At 39.3% G+C, this 19,812-nt stretch overlaps 1 protein-coding gene across 1 annotated transcript; it reads right to left on the minus strand.

The window, feature by feature from the left end:
* Positions 1-1,898: 1,898 nt before the first annotated feature.
* On the minus strand, positions 1,899-19,104 carry LOC138973429 (uncharacterized). Its single transcript, XM_070346146.1, has 14 exons — positions 18,785-19,104; positions 17,721-17,998; positions 16,240-16,348; positions 15,356-15,711; positions 14,060-14,230; positions 13,049-13,185; positions 12,501-12,696; positions 10,471-10,651; positions 9,254-9,358; positions 8,910-8,975; positions 7,358-7,421; positions 7,059-7,121; positions 5,669-5,856; positions 1,899-4,427 (listed from the first exon to the last, which is right to left on the minus strand). Exons 1-14 carry the CDS (start codon positions 19,023-19,025, stop codon positions 3,871-3,873), a joined length of 2,712 nt encoding a protein of 903 aa, XP_070202247.1. The 5' UTR covers positions 19,026-19,104; the 3' UTR covers positions 1,899-3,870.
* Between the last annotated feature and the right edge of the window lie 708 nt (positions 19,105-19,812).

A 19,812-nucleotide genomic window follows, 5' to 3' on the forward strand; every position in this document is an offset into this window, starting at 1 on the left:
AGCACATAACACATCGCGCCACACCTCTTCTCATAAAGCTCAATTGGCTCCCCCCCCCCCCCCCCCCATACCTATCCTCAGTACTGAAATTTACGAACCCTCTCGCTCTCCCAGGTCCAGCTTTGAAAAGCTCCTCGAAGTACCATACTTTTAACTGTAAACGTACGGAAAGAAATCATGTAATTATCAAGCCCCTGCTGTTTGGAATTCCGCACTGCCCGCTAAACTCCGCAGTTGCTCTTCCCTGTCACAGATCAAACAAGTCGCGTAAGGCGAAAATACAATATTTAGTCAAGTAGCTGTCGAACTCACAGAATGAAACTGAACGCAATGCCATTTTTCAGCAAGACCGTATACTCGTAGCATCGTCAGTCCACCGCTCATGGCAAAGGCAGTGAAATTGACAAGAAGAGCGGGGTAGTAGTTGCGCTAAGAAGGATAGCACGCTTTTCTGTACCTCTCTTTGTTTTAACTTTCTGAGCGTGTTTTTAATCCAAACATATCATATCTATATGTTTTTGGAATCAGGAACCGACAAGGAATAAGATGAAAGTGTTTTTAAATTGATTTGGACAATTTAATTTTGATAATAATTTTTATATATTTAATTTTCAGAGCTTGTTTTTAATTTGAATATAACATATTTATATGTTTTTGGAATCAGCAAATGATGGAGAATAAGATAAACGTAAATTTGGATCGTTTTATAAATTTTTTTTTTTTTTTACAATTTTCCGATTTTTAATGACCAAAGTCATTAATTAATTTTTAAGCCACCAAGCTGAAATGCAATACCGAAGTCCGGGCTTCGTCGAAGATTACTTGACCAAAATTTGAACCAATTTGGTTGAAAAATGAGGGCGTGACAGTGCCGCCTCAACTTTCACGAAAAGCCGGATATGACGTCATCAAAGACATTTATCAAAAAAATGAAAAAAAGGTTCGGGGATTTCATACCCAGGAACTCTCATGTCAATTTTCATAAAGATCGGTCCAGTAGTTTAGTCTGAATCGCTCTACACACACACACAGACACACACACACACGCACATACACCACGACCCTCGTTTCGATTCCCCCTCGATGTTAAAATATTTAGTCAAAACTTGACTAAATATAACAAAACCACCTTTTCCACAAACCATAAAATACACTTTCAAGTCAGGTCCGTTCCTGATGCTCAATTTTGACTCAATGAACTGTACATAGTTCTTCACTGCGTGAGTGCCGCGAATGTTTTTGATTGTGCAATGTGTATTTTATAGTGCGTGTACATGATGTGTTTCCGTGCGTGTGATGTTTTATAGTGCTGTATTATGTTATTCATTGATATGTCGTGTGACTGCACTGTAAATAATGTTATGTTGTATTTTTCCAATGACTGTACAGCGCTTTGAGTAGGATTAAACCCTGGACACATGCACTTTATACATATCATGCATTATTATTATTTAAATGACAAAAACGTCCTCAAAATTTTGTCGAATCACAAATTACATTGGATGGGGTTAAGGAGGCGAGGGTAGAGTAATGGGGAGGAGGTGGGGTCTCTATTCGTGTCCGTGGTACAATTACAGGGCTCCCAAACTGAAGTGCGGTCCCCGAGTCCTATACGCACTAGGAGCCAACTGAATGCAAGGTGAATCGCCTCCTGGAATTCTAAACTTTCCTTGCAACACTAAAACACTAAAAATGTCATGTCAACTACCTGCTCTGAAACACTGTCTTTTTTGTTCTTTGGTTGCAGGGTTAATGTAAATGTATGAAGTGTTGTACTTTGAGTGTAATCATTAATCATCTGTCGTAGGTTCGTGTCCGATTCCAGTTTTTAATGAACATACACACACACATACACACGCACCCACACACACAGATATGAGGCAAATCAAACATGTGGTAAGACATTTTGTATTGAAGAGTCACATGGTGACTTTCAAAAAAAATCAACAACAAAAAAATCTGGGCAAATTGATAAGGTCTGCAAAGTCAAATGTAAAAAGAACATTTGGACTGTATATAAAACTTTTATTTAACAAATCTTCCAATTCAGTCCGAAATGTTTGACCAAGCCGGCAATACCAAAATATATGGGATATTATTTCATTTCCATTTATACAAAAGACATAAGTGGACCGTCAAAAATCTTTTGAACAAATAACCGGCTGGCAACATCAAGAATGCCACGAAGCAATCTGGTCTTGAACCATTTTTACTGTGTGTCCTAAGTTGTTTTAAAACACATATCATGAATCTGTTTCCAGTTCATGTTGCAAAAAATATATGTTTCATCTAGTCATGCCAGCAGGGTTATTATCAAATTTTATTTTCAAAAAAACTCCTTTAATGGTCTGTTTGCCTCTACAAATAATCTGCCAAGGTCTATTATCCCAAATCTGAAAACCTTTTAACGAATCAATTTTCACTTTTCTCTCATATTTTCTTAAGGACTGAAGCACACTTCCATAAAATAAAATAAAAATTTTGACTTCAAAAGTAACAAATCTCCATTGAAATGTAACAACTGATGGACAAACAGTGCATCATTTTCAATCAATGCCTTATTTACAATAGTCCCTGATCTCGTGTGATGTTCACATTGTAATGTATACATTCGGAAACACAATCATTGGTATCAATTACCTTAAATAAGGAACAGCATTTATTATAATGCTTCAGTAACACATTTCCATACCCAGCACCAACTTTAAATATCTTTCAATCCAGGTGTCATATAAAAATTAAACTACTTTTTACATGAAATTCCAACATCTTGAACCTGCGAATCCAATTTATCTTTACTCATGCCACAGAAGTATAAATGTCATACATATTTAAACCATCATGGCAATAAGGTCTGCAGACGACATTTCCCCGAATCTTTGCACATTTACCATTCCACAGGAAGGAACAAAAGGCTGCATTAACTTCTCGTAAAAAAGCTTCGGATAGGTCTGGCAATGGTACAGTTAATAAATAATCCAATTTGGACAAGACCATGGTTTTCAAAATTATAATTTTAACGAATGGAGTTAACTGTCTTCGGCATCAATCATTCAAAACTATTTTAATCTCTTTTTATTGTAATTAATTTCCAAAATGTTGTTGGTGTTTGTTGAAAAATCGACTCCCAATACTTTAACAATCCCAGTTCACGTCCCTCATATATCTTTCTTATGAATTTTACTTTCTTCCGATCCAGACAATTTGAGTTTTTTCATTATTTATCTTTAATCCAGAGAATTCAAAAAGATCTCTAGTAAGTTTTAACACATTCAACAAACGATTCCTTACTCCCATCCAAATTAAGAGTTGTATTGTCCGCAAACTTACAAATATTTATGCAACTTAGTGGTTCACTAGAACAAACATTGGACCTCCAAGAATTTGATTTGGTAGACTGTGAGGAGGAGGAGGATTCCAGTGAGTATGTCAATATGTAAATAACATCAATACCACCCACACAACAAAAACAAAAAATATGCATGCCCCAAAGATTAACTCAATTAACAGAAGAAAGTCTAGTTCAAAGCATAAACTTTGTAGTCACAAATGCACTGTAAATTACCCCCTAAGAATAGTTCTGATTACCGTGTACAGTATGTGCAGATTATACTCCTTGCAAAAACAGCATATCAAGGACCTTGTAAGCACCCACCAAGGTTATGAATCCATTTACTCAGAAGTAGCAATTAGCGTTTAATGGTAATGTACCCTTTGCATGTTCAGTTCATCATGAGAAATAGCGCTATTGAAATGACAATGGCAAACAATGTCTGCTTCTACCCAACTATAAAGATGAACACTGCATAACACTATGACCTATTGACATTTCAAGTTAGCCAACACTGTTGTCAGTTGCCTGGTCTTTCTTCACATGTCATCATCACTGGAATCCTCCACCTCGTCACATTCTACCAAATCACATTCTTGGAGGTCAAATGTTGGTTCTAGTGAACTTGCTGAAAGCGTCTCAAGCAGATGGCTTTTGGAATAAACCCAACTGTTAATGGCAATGTGCTTGGCAAAGTCCGTTGCACAAGTTTCATGGAGTTGCTCGAGTGCAATTCTCCGAGCACACAAAATGTGAAGTTCCCCGTACTGGTCGGAACTTAACGGAACGTCACAGATGAGCATGTCCAGCTTCTTTTCCTTTTTCGCTAAACATGTTAAAAAAAGGCCCATATCCTTTTTGGTTGCTTCCTCCCCCTCACATGCACGTTCAAAGTCAGCATAGGCCAGGGCTGCCTTCTGTTGCAGGTGGTTGAGTCCTGATGCCTGGAGCTGGACATACACAGGGTGGTCCAGGTCCTTCAGGTCCTTGCTGCTCACCTCACAGCCATAACTCGCCAAGTTGTCCGAAGCTTTGGCCAAGTTTTGGCTGTTGATCTTCAGCTGCTTGCCAATCCTGGAGGCCACCGACTGTCCATCTGTTAGATCACACACACAAACGTAACAAAGAGTGCTAGCTGTGAGATAAAGCTTGTCTAGAGTTTTATAAAATAAATAACTGCGGACACTGGAGCAAACTTCTAAAAAAAAACCCTACTTTTTTTTTTATAACAAAGAAAATATATTTGCATCAGACCAGAGCAAATATTTGAACTTATATATCTTTTGAAAATTATTTATGCCATCATGGGAACAATTTTGCTCTCAAATTAAATTAAGAGGAAAAAACGCATAACAAAGATAAATTAAACTTAAAAGCGTCATTGCCATTTGAGATCCAATTTGATCTTTACAGGCACATAACTTCAATCGTTAATCTTGCTAATCAATTTGTTTTCATTAGTGCAGAAATGTGTTAACACTCATCAAATCTTTTAGATAGGCCTTCAAGTGATTTTGCTACGTGAATAACAATGGGAACACAAGAGATACTTTAATCTCACAGTCTCAAAAAGTACAGTTTTGCCTGAGTGCTGCTACCAGTACCAGCAACCCCTAGTTTGCCAAACAAAAGTTTATCTTATATAAAATAAATATAGTCTGCATTATCCAGGGATCGCGTTTACGCACGATTTTTGCGTATTTGACGCATTTTAAAAGTCGCTGACGCGTTTTTTTCGCCGCGCCGCGTAAGCCATACGCAAAAATATTGTAACTTTTTCTTGTCTTCACGCAGCGCTTTTGCTCTGACTTAATAATCACCCGATCCTGAAACTGACTATAGGGCTCGAGAAGTGACGACACACATGAAATCTGCGCGTCAAAACTAAAGTCCGTTTCTTTTTGCATCGAAGTATCGCAAACGAACGTAACGAGGGTATTTCCAGATAATGTCTTGTCGGATAATGAAACAGACATTAGCTGCTCTCCCATCTCGCGCTTCCAAAAGGCGGAAAGTGTGTCTAGTCGTATTAGAGCGGGAAACAAACTCGCAAGACCCGAAGGTTGGAGACAGCAGGGGTGTTATTCGACAGGCGTGCGCGGAGTTCGACAGGAAAACTCGCCGTATTTAGGTAAGGAGTGTCTTTAAGTCTTTCGTGCGTGTTTTGTTTGTGTCTGTACGTGTTTTCGTAGTACGCAAAAATATTGGTCCGTGACGCGTTTTTTTCGTTTCGTTGCGTATGACTTACGCGTTTTTTAAAAAGCTAGCGCGATCCCTGATTATCTGTTAGACACAGTCAACTGTCTTTTTCCCCCAGACAAGACATTTACAAATCACCTGCATATTTTGCACGGAGGTGGTTCAAGAACTGCCTCTCTTTTGACAAAGTCAGTGCAGTGGAAAGGCTGGTGCGCACAAATTTTGCCTTGGCTTCCACTGCTGCATTCTTAGTGCTGGCATCTTTTGCATCCAGTGGTCTGTCCAGTCTGCAGCGTCTCTGAAGCTTATGTGCCTGAATGAGAAGCCTGAAACAAAATTAGGCACAAATTAAGTGAGCCACACAACAGGCTAAAAAGAAAATGTGATGTGCTTATGAAAGAAAAGCAGCTACGAAGCCAGAATGTAATGGGTTGTCCCCGCTCCTAGATGTCTTCTTTTATGCCCTCACAGTGAATTCATTAGGGCATGTCTCCTTTTCCAAGCAAGCTGCTCTAATGAACCACCAATATGACAAAAAGGCACACTCTAACACAAACATCAATAAATATACATTCAACAAGAGGCGAAGCCTTCAAGGCTCACGTAAGAAATAGACAAACAGTAACACAAACTCAATCAGTCCGTCACACATACACACCCACACACACAGTAAGCTTAGGTGACACTGTGCAAGAAAGAGAGACACTTGATCTAGATCTGTCTGTGTCTGCATGTAGCCTACTTACAGGGACACGACTGCCAAATAGTCTCGGCCCGCTCAAAATAACAATGACCGAGACCACACACACCACGCGAGAGAGAAAGACTACAGGGAGGCATGCCGTCATGATGCATTAATTGACGTCAAACACTTTTGACCGTGACGTAATCTTATGCGAGCTTTATCCATAGTCTTGGATAACCACTCACACATAGACTCGGAAATGTTAAAGTTTCTACCACAGACATACACACACACACACGCACGCACGCACAAACGCACAGACAGACAAAGTTACGATCGCATAGGCTACACTTCGTGAGCCAAAAATCTCTTATTCACAAATCACCGTAATCACAAAATGAACCTACAAATTTTGATTTTGTTTCAAGTTTGGTTGGTTGGGTATATTAGTTACAATAAAAGATTCTTCTTCTTCTGAATTCATGTGCTGAAACACTTGTTGTTTTTTTTTGCATGCGTGGGCCTTTCCCTGTATGCCATTTAGGCAGCCATACGCCTCTTTCAGGGGATGCATGCTGGAAGTTTCACGTTTCTATAATCCACACAACTCCGACATAGGTTATATGATCTTTTCAATGCGCCCTTGGTGTTGTGCTTGTGTGTACACACGAAGGGGTATAAGGCACTAGCAGGTCTGTACATACTTTGTCGAACCCAAGACCTTCTACTTGGGGGGTAGACATCTTATCCACTAGCCCACTGTCCGTGTCAATACAAGTTCTAAAAATGCCTTGAACCCTAAAAAAAAATTGTTAAAAAAGGTTTGCAACACATTCGACCCACCTTTCAATGTCTGCAGAAAGTTTCTCTTTTGTGTTCTCTGATTCACTTGTTTGCAGTTCAGCTCTGCAACAAAGAACAAATTAACAAGTAGATTTATCTTTGTGTTCTTAAATGTATTTAATTACATTACTATGTTATTATCACAGAAATAAAGGACTAGCTTAAACAAAAATGTGTGTCAATCACTGGTGTTCAGTAAAATTGACACACAAGGGCTTTTAACCAGACGATTTTTTCAGTTTTAATCTTTTTCTTCAAAACTTATTTGTACTTTTCCTTCACCGTCTCTACATACTTACCGTTTTTCTGCAACTTGCACAATGGTGTATGCATACTCCTCCCTCAATGTCAGCTTTGCATCACCTACAAATGACAACATATACATTTTTTAAATATTTTTTTTATCCTACATTCCTGAGAGAGACACCCGTGAGATAATAATCGTTCAAATCACACGTGTGTATATCATGAAAATGAGGTCATGTCAAGCAAGTCTGGCAGGGACCTGTATTTCGACTGCTTATGATTTCAAAGTTACCGAGACAAACGTCATTATAGAACTAAAGAATTTGCGCTCGCTAATTACCCTCAATGAATTTTTAGAACACATCACGCCACACTTTCACAGTGACGTTTCTTTGCTTTGACGTAATAGACTGCACGAGGCTTTAGAAGAGATCGAGGTTGCAAAACAAGCATCTTCAATTTAGCTGCCTCGACTGCAGGATATTTTCAGTCAAATACACGTAAGTACAGTATGCAAGATAAACAGAATACTAGATGGCTGGCCGTTTCGTACCAGATTTACACTCGTTGCTTTTTCAAATAGTGAACAGCTCGCTTTCACTCGCAGTTCAATATTTAAAAAAAACAACTCGTGTAAATCTGGTACGACACAGCAAGCTATGTAGTATTCTCTATTTATATATCAACTAAAATGGACAAAGAATGCAAAGATATTGATAAACTTTCACAAATTCTTCTGTGACAAATTTCCCTTTTATCATTAACACAACATCTTTTCTGAAAAAGGCACTTTAATTACACACAAACATGCTTCCATTTGAAACTTCGAGGTCGTCATATTGACGCCTGACCAAAGCTAATTGAAGCCCGATGGATGAAGATGAAGACTGAGAAGTTTCAAATGGAAGCATGTTAATGTTATTGTAATTCAATCTGACGACGATCTCTTTCCTGCTTTCATGCGATGGTAAACAGACAGAATTGGTTCCGTTCTGTTCACACACTACTTTCAGTCCACCTACCTGCCAGGGTCAAGTCCCAAGAAATATGTCTCTGTATTCCTATCGTATCACTCTGCTCCTGTTTTGTTTTCTTTCACATACATTTTCCCTTCTTTTTTGACAGGTTTTTTGACAGCAAACTCAAAACACATTCTTTTCATCACAAAAGCGATCTTTGGAATTGACTGACGTAATCCGGAAGAATTCATGCATCAACTTACGTCACGTATTCGACGTCATCACTTCGCATATAAATGGTCTCGGTATTTCGCTGGCCTTCATATTTCCTTGTAAAATGACCCTCAAAGCTAACCGAGACTAGTTGAGGCTGTATCAATGCGCCTCGCCAGCAGGTTGTTAATGGATTTTTTTAGCGAGTGGTTATCGACAATTAATGACCGGTAATTTTTCATGAGTTTGGGCATTTTGACCAATCACAAAATCTGTTTCATTAAAACGCAAACTTGATTGAATTACAATAAAACATAAAGTTCTTTGCAGTAATGCCTTTTAAATTTTAATTCACAATGTTTCTAAAAATCATCCAGAAAGACCACAACAGTTCTTGAACCATTCACTTATTTATGGTTTCTTACATGCTCACCTCTGACGCTGGGTTGTGAGGTACAATCCTTTTGCAAAGCTGTCAACCAGTCCTTTGAAGTACCAGCTGAAAGCAACAACAACAAAATAAATAAAATAAAAAAATTATTGTCAAACTACTTTGCAATTATCTTGGAATCAAAATGACAAGTCAAATTACAAGAGAACAACACGCTTCTCAATACTGAGTCAATTATCAACAAGTAAAGGCCTGTACAGCTTGCAGATGAAAAAAGCCCATATCAAGCCAGAACACCCTAACAGAACTGAACATATTTTTATAACCATCAAGACCAAATAACGACCTTACTTTTGAATGAAAGCATTGGAGCTGACAGCACCTACCTATGTCTGAGTGGCCCTTCAGTTCCTGCTCAATGCCCTGGAAGTCAGACTGTGACCTTTGCTTCATTCTGGCTGCAGTTTCCATCTGCCTCAACAGCTTTTTTCCTAAGCAATTAGAACAAAGCAAACAAAAGTAATAAGCAAATATTGAAGTGTAAAGTAAACAAAACAAAAATAACAACACTAAAACGGCAAGAGAACCAAAAATAAGATGGAAACAAACACACCAAGACATTTTGTTCATGCAATCAGACAATATATCCCCTACATGCTTTGTAATCCTGCCATGAGGGCTGCTGCAATCAAAAGTATTGGTGCAAGCTTCTCAAGTGTTCCTCAACCCCTGAACATTTGCTCTAAACTTTGGATCTGTAATGCCGACATTGGTTACTCAATGTGTGCCAGACACAGAGGCCTAGTGGATAAGACCCTGACCTCTCACGCAGAAGCTTCAAATCCCAACTGCGCCTAATTGGTTGAAGGTTGTTATTTTTCAGATCTCCCAAGTCAAATATTAAGCAGACCTTTGAATGCATACTCCTTTTATGTGTACACATAAGCACAAGACCAAGTACACACAGAAAAGATCTTGAAATCCATGTCAGAGTTTGGTGCGTTATAGAAATAGAAAATAACAAGAATGTATCCGCTGAAATCAGCCTATGGCTGCTTGAATAGCAGGGTAAAAATCAGTCATATATGTAAAAATCCACTCATGCACAAAATATGAGTTTATGTGTGAGTTTCAGCCCATGAAAGTAAAACTAGAAGGATCCTTGTGCATGCATTTGCACACACAGGTGGTACAATTTGAAATGCCTAGTGCCTGTACTGAATGATGACTGGGAAATACAGAAATCCCCGCGCAATTGGTTTGAAAGTGAAACCAGCCTGATAACAAAAAACTAATAACAAAGCCAGGGCGCTATGAATTGCTTGAGTCAAATAGCCTTTTTTGTAGAGAATGGTATTTAATGTGACACATGCCTTGATACCATTCCCAATGATAAAGAGACATTGTCACTTTGACCATTAAAAAATTCCACTTGGAAATTAGTTACATTTGTGATGGTATCTTAACTGTACAAATAATTTCTTCCAGTTTAATGGTGCTTTTGTATCAAAAACCACCACCAACAACAACAAAAAAGCAGAGGAAACAAATAAAAACACAAATACTAATACCATGAACATTAACTATTAAGAGTTACACAAACCTAGCCTTGAAAAGCTTTTTCTAGAGTATGCAAAAAGAGCGTCATTCAGCAGATCTTCTCTGCTGCCCATGGCCATCTGTTTGGAAGCTGGTGCAAATTTTCGCAAGTAGCTCCAAACACGCTCCATTCCCTCACCATCACAGAGACCAGCTCCAACAGTGCACCTCTGACCATAGGTAAGCTGAAACAGGAATAACAATTACAAGACATTAAATACCCAATGTTTGTCACGAGAAACTTGACTAAATGAGAAGGAGGATCAGTGTACCTGATAGAGCTAATGACTGAGCGTCTCAAGCATTCAGGATACAGTTTCAGGCTCCATCTCCATCTTGTCAATCTAACTTTCATCTTGCAGAAACAAATGGGTTCTAACAATGTAAAGTTGAACTGCTTCAAACATCTCTGCCACTGAACTTGTAATTTTTATCGCAAAGATTTTAGAGCAGAATTATGTATTATCAGGATCATTACAGATATACAGTGGTACCTCCCTTTACCACCCCTCTCTTTTACAGCTAGGGCCTTCAATATTACGACCGACTTTTCTCTGACGAATTTGTTCTCCTTCTTCGTCTTAGTATTTCTCACCTCCATATTACGTCCCCCCTCTCTAATACGACATAGGGCCGTCCATACGTGGACTACAACTTTTCCCAAAATTATCACGGGTTTGATTTACTCTAACTTATATCTCCAGTCGAGCGAGTAAGCGTTACGGACACAAACACGTGCTGAAATCCTGCGGCACCTTAACGGCTGAAGCCATGGTTTTTCATTTCTATTTCAGGTCATTACTTTATTTTGAATAGATAAAGGTCATTCACCAGATGTCTGCTTCATTTTGCAAAGAACTGTGCAGGAACTACTACCTTTTAAACACGCAAAGTTACAGAAACGTTATGAAAGCAATCCGAACATCGAACCAAAATCGAAAGTACTGGTGATGTCATGAAATTTTGCGATGTAGGTATGCAAAGCGCGTGTAAACATTTTTGGTCTAGCTAACAATGGCGGCCGACGAATATGGGTTTTGAAATCTGGAACTGTTCTTGGTTTTTCCCGATCCATGACCGAATGACGCGACATACAATAGATTATCCTCAGAATCCCGTCAGTGAAGTTTGAAGGTGAGTAGTGGAGTGTCCTAAATTACTCAACTCTGTGGACACACAGTAGTGCAGTTGTCCCTTGAATGAGTGAGTCAAGTTTCATCGTGAAAACTGACGCTTTTGGCTACAATTTTACATCAGTTTCAACACACTGCCGCGGTTCTTATTCGCTTTGTTCCTTGCCTTTGGGACACTTTTCTTTGTTTTTAACGAAATCGTTGCTGGGTATCGTGTGTGGTATCGACATTGATGTGCATGCTAGGACCGCATGCTTTCGTTCAACCTCAGTTTGTCTATTTCAAACCTTTAACCCATGAGTAGTTACGGGGCTTCATTAAACAAGCAAGAAAACTGTGTTGGTAATTAATTGAATAGAAAACAGGTTACCATAATCGTTTAAGGAAAGAATAACATTACTTTGTGGGCGGCATCAATCAAAACACCAATGTCATTCCGGATCATTGACAGACCCGGACATAACAAAACAATCCTCTATGTTACGTTCCCTCCATATAACCGAATTTCGGTTACATTTTCAAAGACGTTAGATAGACATACCACTGTACATCAAAAACATTTAAATCTGTTATAGTTTTGAACAAACCTAAACAAAATTCATAATGTACCAAAGATATCATTTTAAAACATAATTCTAGCATCTTATCTTCATGTCCGTGACACATCAAAAAGGAAAAGTATGTGAGAGTACACTCACACACACACAATAGGGAAATGCGCAGAGCAGGCAAAGTGTGCAGAGCAGAGAAATGTGCAGAGCAGGGACAATCAATTAATTATTAACACCAGCATCACAGAACAGTTCTGTAACTCTCAAGGCTTTTTTTCTCACCAAAGAGTTTTAAATTCATTCAGAAGATTCATGAGGCATAAAATGAAATACATATATCATTTGCTTACCTGGCAAGGCATGTTGTGTGCAAAACGATGGAAGGCAGGCACTGAGAATCGGAACTGCTCCACCAAGTTGCTCATGCGGTTTTTCAAATGCTTGTGCAGCTTGCACCCAACATCATACATTATCAGTTGCTGTTTCTCCCTCAAGTCGCTGGTTCTTTGTGGCAACTTTGAAAGCAGCAGAGATGGATATGCCATGCTACAAATAAGAGAAAAAAGAAACATATTGCTCAAAATTAAAAAAAAAAATTAAAAATTTTAAGATAATGTTGTCTTCTTCTTCTTGTTGTAAGCTTACTGTTCTTAGGTGATTTGTGAATAAGAGATTTTTGAGTGTATATTTATTGATGTTTGTGTTAGTGTGTGCCTACTTGTCATATTGGTGGTTCACTAAAGCAGCTTGCTTGGAAAAGGAGACATGCCCTAATGAATTCAATGTGAGGGCATAAAAGAAGACATCTAGGAGCGGGAACACTCCCATTACATTCCGGCTTCGTAGCTGCTTTTTTCTTCATAAGCACATCACACTTTCTTTTTTGCAAAAAACTCACATTTCCCCTTGTTTCATGTTGAGCATCAAGCCTGGGAATTCATGTTGGCACACAGAACCAAATACACCAGTGACATCCAGCTTTTTGGTTTTGTTTTTGGATCGGATAGCATCACCAGCCTGGAACTGTGAGCAATCCTGAAAACATAGGTATTATACTTGATAAATAGAACCTAATAGTACAAAACCAAAGAAGATTATTAACAGCTGTCCTGCGTTCAGTGTTTGCTTCTTAATGTACTTTCCATGACGATACATAGTACATGTAGCGTTTAGTCATATCTCAAAAAGGAACGGCATCCGCAACTCATTTCACATAAGCGGGACACCCCTTTCTAGCAAATCATGCGCAGTTAAATTCACGGTATGCAGCTGAGCGCAGTAGATTTTGTCACTATGCACAGCTGTGTGCAGCTGCACACAACATATATTTAGCACTCTCAGTCTCATATTACTTAATAATAATATATATATATATATACACGTTCATTATGGAGTATCTTAAACGGCATTTCAGACCTGAAAGTCCCAAAACTAGTGCAATAGCCTTTAGCTAGTGATTCTGGAAATTGACTAGCCAGAGAGCAAACTTTACTAGCCAAACCAACAATTTCTTTCAGCAACTTTACTTGCATTTGGTGAGTAGATGGAACATTTCTATTCGCCAGTTACATGTTTCTACTCGCCACTTTCAGGGCTGCACTTTCCAGTGTCGGCATCACCTACCCTGACCTATATTTACATTGTGATACATAATGAGAAGCTGAAATGAGTACCAGGACTCCCAACAAACAGGGACACTATGCATGTAATTGTTTTCTGGCTTTCAAGAAGTAAAGCAAGCTACGCTGAAAGAGTTGGCAGTTCTGATAGCAGCAGTGTACAGAAAATTAATGTATCCATGTGTTAATTTTAAAGTCAAACTGCTCAAAATGCTTGTAAAACTTGTTACTATGTACTTGATCCAGTTTCTCAATTATAAGACTTCTAGAGAGGTAGACTGGAAACATACCGAACAATCCTTGGATGATGCGTTGGCTGTCCACTGCTTGACAAACTCACTGACTTCATCATCCTTAACAAAGAAGCCGTCCTTGTGACGTGGTGTCTGGTAATTACCGCTGCGTTGTTTGTGGACCAAGGCAAAGTTACCATCCAAAGACAGCACGGAGCGACTTCTGTCCTGTTACAAATTAAAACAAGCCAGGTATTTAATCTCTAAACATGCTAATGATGGGTTGAAACAGTTCAATTTGCATGAAATCAGTTTATAACTTTAAGTAGCTATAGCCTATACATAGCTAAACATCTACAGGGGTGTACCTTAACCCTTACACTGGTGCAATTCTGTAACACATGTTACATAGCCACTAGTGAATTAACAGAGAAAAATAAAGAAAAACGGTCATATAGGTTTTCACATCCAATGGAGGTAATCGGAACCGACCAAACAGACTGAGCCAGTAGCGCAACATATGTCGTGACAACCACATGACAGTATACCTAAAGTAGCGCGACATATGTTGCAACTATCAGCCTAAGGGTTAACCTATTTTGGATGCTAACCAGAATAGCGGGGGCCAAAATACTGAACTAACAAGAGCAGTAACTAAGAAAGTTACCACACAATCACACATACCCCCTTGTCACCCAGTCACACATGAAATCGCACTCAGAAAACAAAAACTAACCATTAACACTAACAAAAACACTGAACAGCATGAAAACCTGTTCAACAGATTTTTCTGAGCAGCATTATCTTAGACAATGTAGCGTGAAGAACAGACCATTCGTGGTCCTGGATGTTTTTAACCTTGAATCTGTTTGATCCTACCACAAACGCTGATTTTCGCTGCCTCTCAAGATCTCCTGTTTGCGTGTGTTCAATACCATAACAGCAGTGGAGTGAACACTTCAAGAATCAAGAAATCTCTACATTGTTACTGAAACGTGTGGTTAAGTGCAAGTTCGAAGCTTGGACACGAGTGAGAGGTAAGAGACAGCATCACGCTAGCAAACGCATTGAACGAAGATGGTGTCTTGTAGCACACCGAATGCGAGAGCTCTTTGCTCTTCCATTTGACTGTGTTGCAACTTGCATTTACACCTTTGTCGTGCCAGACAGGCAGTGAAGAGGAATTTTAAATTCGCACAGAGCAATTTGAAACCACCCCCGGCGGGCAAGTGCTAAGGTACAACCCTGCATCTATATATCCCAAACACAAAATAAATTACCCCTCTTGGTGATAAATTAATTACCAAAACTAAAACAAGTCCTCTAGATAAAAAAAAAAGTTATAAATATTACCTCCTCGCAAACTCCACAGGAATGGACATCAACATCAGCCAGTCTGCCTTCTCTTGTCACCTGTGTGCGATGATACCGATACTCATTGATTGCACCAATGAGATTGCGGTACAAATCCGGCTTGGTCTTGGCCGCTGTTTTTATGCCCATGAGGAGGTCCAGCTCCTGGATGGAGTTTGCAAATGCTTGCACAGACAAAGATCCATGCAGCTGCATACAAACACAGAGTTCCAGCAGTTGCAAGCTGAATGCCGTCCTTGGGTTACAAGGGGTTGCTGGCCACAAACCATACTGGAGCATCGTCACAGCAACACCTTCATCGGGACAAATGTCCAGCCTGACATCTTGTGATACACCTGGATAGATATAAACAGAACGTCAATGCTTGACTAAATGTAAACAAATGAAAAACTGTAAGTTCATTATCCATTGGTTCATAAATGAATAAAAGACGGGCGCTGTGGCGGGGTGGTAAGACGTCAGCCTCTTAATCGGAAGGTCGAGGGTTCGAATCCTGGTGGGTTAAGTGTGGAGATTTTTCCGATCTCCCAGGTCAACTTATGTGCAGACCTGCTAGTGGCTTATCCCCCTTCGTGTAAACACAAGACCAAGTGCGCACGAAAAAGATCCTGTAATCCATGTCAGAGTTCGGTGGGTTATAGAAACACGAAAATACCCAGCATGCTTCCTCCGAAAGCAGCATATGGCTGCCTTAATGGCGGGGTAAAAACGGTCATACACGTAAATTTCCACTCGTGCAAAGACACGAGTGTACGTGGGAGTTTTAGCCCACGAACGCAGAAGAAGAAGAAGATAAATAAATAAGAAAGATTATCACACAACCATCAGAGAAAGGGAACAATATGAAACACTTTTGTACTTACCATGTGCATCAAAAACAACTATGTCAATGGTGCTGACATTGTCACAAATGTGTCTGGGCAGCTGTTTCAGGTGAGGTACCTCCTGGACTGGCCAATACATCTTGTCCTCCTGAATTATACAAAGTGTGTCAAAGACCAAATTGCTTTATTGTAAAAACATATGGTCTCATGTAATATAATGAACTAATCAATTATACCAAAAACAGATAACATGACGTACTGTTAAAAAAAAAACAGATTGCCAACGTTCTAAACCAAACCTCTGTGAAAACAATAAGTGGGAAATATATGAAGTAAAATCTTACTGAAAATCAAACGTGTTTATGAAACATATCTGACTCACAGTCACAATGGAAATTAACAAAAATTACATAATTAATTTTGTTAGTCTGACCAGAGACATAGATAGAAGAGATGCAAAGCGCTGTCTTCCCGCTCGCGTTATCTTTGCCTACGGCAGGGGCAAGTAATCCTCTGTCTAGCACCGGCCGGCTGCGAACTGAGCTATCATTTACCAAACTTTGCACTCCAAAATAAAATATAAATTGACAATAAAAGTGACATAATGTATGGGAAGAATGCATAATTGTGCAAGTGTCTACTTTACCAAAAAAAAACATGGACAGTTGAATAAAACGTTTTTGCATCCATAATTTAGAGAAAAATAACCATTTAAAGGTAAACGTTGATAATTGTTGTGTTTTTAAAGAATTATAACTGTTTCATAGAAAATCATAGATAATAAAACATGCAAACTGTTCATTATTTGCACTCAAGAGAAACAGAAAATCACAAGAAGAAAATTATTGCATCATTTGGTGATTAGAAGATGAATGATAAAGAAAGCAATTTCGCTCATTTCTCCTTTATGAACTTATAACTTTGTATCCACACGCCAGTGTGAGTGAGAGAACCACTTTTGAGTGAGACATAAAAGCATCAAATTTAATTACAGTGCGTCAAAAATTATACAAACAGATTAATGTACACACCAGTAATGCATTTGCTAGTTAAGGGAAAGTAAAGTTGCGCACAAAAGATAATAATAGCTCCCAAACATTGCCTCCGCGCACAATGTAAGGCAAGGAACAACAGCGTAGTACGGGATAAGTGGCTGACAATCGCGCGAGGTCACGCAGACCGAACGCGGTACCCCAAGAGTTACACGCCTCCCGGCCTCGCTTCGCATCTCTTCAATGTATGTCTCTGGTCTGACTTAAAAATCACGTTATCATTTTCTCTGTGTCTGTGATTACGTTTGTTTTTCTCTCGAAGAGCTAGATCCACATGGTAAAAGCAGCATACGTGACTCCGGATGAAGAAAAATACACTCTCCCTTATTAGATTACTTGCCTATGAAAAGCGAAACACTCAAAATCAATATCAAACCAAGGAGTGGGGAAAATAAATATTTAAGAGATAGCAAAATACATAGATGATATTAATATATTATACTCTAACTAAGTGTAAGTGTTTCTAACCTTCCAAATATATGGTTTGTGGAACATAACTGTCCGGTGGATATTAGAGGAGCAGTTATGACACAAGAAGACCATAGGCCCACAGTCCCAGCAGCGTATTATATCCGTCTGCCTTTTCTGACAATGGCTACATATTTGCACGGGGCACAGAGATTCAAGCCTGGTCTGCAACAAGGATCCTCGGAGTTCGCACCACCTGTCTTCCTCAACTGCTTTTCTCTGGCTATGGGCTGATAAGGTGACCTCTTTGCTGTCAATCTCCATAAAACCCTGGATCCCTGAAAATGAAAATGCAATTTCTAAAGTTAAACTTATGTCAGGAAACTCAAAAACGCATACCCTTAGCTTATCAAGTGAGGATTAAGAGTTATAAGCGACACAAGTTAAATTTGTCATGTCAAATTTCACACTGGCACCACAATACTTTAAAGGCCGTGGCTAGAGGTCCGTCGAGCCTGAAGGCTCAAAGAGATGCGGTTTATTCGCAGTTGTCAGAGAGGGGGGAACAAGTTTAAAATTAAACAGATGATCATTTTGAAATAAAAAATAAAAATGGACCGACAATGGCAAGACTTGAACCGGTGACCTCATATTCTCCAGCCCATTTCACTAACGACTGAGCGAAGAAGGCAAGGTGACTGATGGGTGAAAAATGAAAGTCTATTTAAATATATTGTGAGATACTGGTGACTGCGGGTTCCCTAGACTGGAGGCTCCAAAACCACTCCCTATTTTAAACAATAACAAGATCATGCGTTAAAATAAGTAAAGAATGCCAATGGATTCTCAGCTGTGAATTTAATGAACACACTAAAGTTCAAGATTACCAAAAGTTCCTTACACCGTAAACAGTAGATCTACTTACAGTATTAGTAAGCTTAATTTGATTCAAAAAGCAAAATTCATCTCACTCCCCGAGTCACTCCGGCTATGGCCCGTTATGGTATGGCTGAAGTGCTCAAAGTTTCCATTAAATTTCCCTCTTTACCCCTTTTGCTATTGACAAATGTAATCAGCGCTGCTTCAGAAACAAGAAATTAATTAAAGAACAACAGAGTGTCTACCTGATTCATCGGATTGAAGAGATGACCCTGGCGTTGGTTCTGTGCCGACTGAGAGTGTGGGGATGGCATCTTTAAAACTCTCTGTTTGTTCGGGAAAATCAAGGTCATCCAGTGTAGGCCTCCCCGGTTTCCATGGCAAAGAAATATTTTTGGGTTTCCCCTTTTTTGAACAGTCAAGCATTTCAAAATCGGTGTTGATGGGTTGCCAAGTTCGCCGACCCCTTTTCTGTCGATACGCCATGTTGAAACAATAGGCACGCTATTAAAAAAAAAGTCAAGAACGGAAACTGGCAGTAAAAGAAAAAAGTCGCATATTTCAAAAACAAATTTCGTCGCGAAAGTAGCAACCAGATTATTCATCAGTATAACTATACATGTCTTTAAAAAAAACAATACATGAACTACAGTAATTTATCTGTTTCCGATAACAGTTTTATACTGACTGTCACTCCTCATCGGAGACATCGCTTCGAACCACACTACCGTATACGCTGACAGTACACACAGTATACGTTCCCCTACTGTTCAGCGAGAACACATACATACGTTATGTCTGCTTATACCGAGGTGCAATGGGTGATATATATATATATATATATATATATATATATATATCCCATGACCTCCCTTCTTTGTCTCTGTTACTTCAGTATGGGTATACAGGGGCGGACGAGGGGGGGGGGCACAGGGGGCACGTGCCCCCCCCCCCCCCCCCCCCCGAAAAAAAAAAAAAAAAAAAAAAGAAGAAGAAAAAAAAAGATTTTTCTATGCTGATTCTATGACCATTTCTAAGTTCAAATGGCACCAGATGGCACCATTTTGCTTCTTTGGGCAAAATTTTTTTCCGGGGGGGCATGCCCCCGGACCCCCCTAGCAAATTCGGGCGCTTTGCGCCCATCACATTCACTTTCGATTAAAAGTGCCCCCCCCCCCCCTTACAAAGCAACTGATCCGCCCCTGGTATATATGTTGTATTTTTATAGCTCAATAAATACATCATGGACTCCAAAAAATATATGATAGTGCAG

Source organism: Littorina saxatilis, linkage group LG8 (assembly GCF_037325665.1).
Source record: "Littorina saxatilis isolate snail1 linkage group LG8, US_GU_Lsax_2.0, whole genome shotgun sequence".
NCBI classification, from domain to species: Eukaryota; Metazoa; Mollusca; class Gastropoda; order Littorinimorpha; family Littorinidae; genus Littorina; species Littorina saxatilis.

Bases quoted from the DNA above. Each gene is read 5' to 3' on its own strand.
- LOC138973429 (XM_070346146.1), bottom strand. From the start codon at position 19,025: ATGGCGTATCGACAGAAAAGGGGTCGGCGAACTTGGCAACCCATCAAC. The intron at 8,976-9,253 runs GTAGGTGCTGTC...TGTTGCTTTCAG, and splicing joins GAAGGGCCACTCAGACATAG to CTGGTACTTCAAAGGACTGG. The intron at 4,428-5,668 runs GTGATTTGTAAA...GTGATCTAACAG, and splicing joins CCTCCGTGCAAAATATGCAG to ATGGACAGTCGGTGGCCTCC.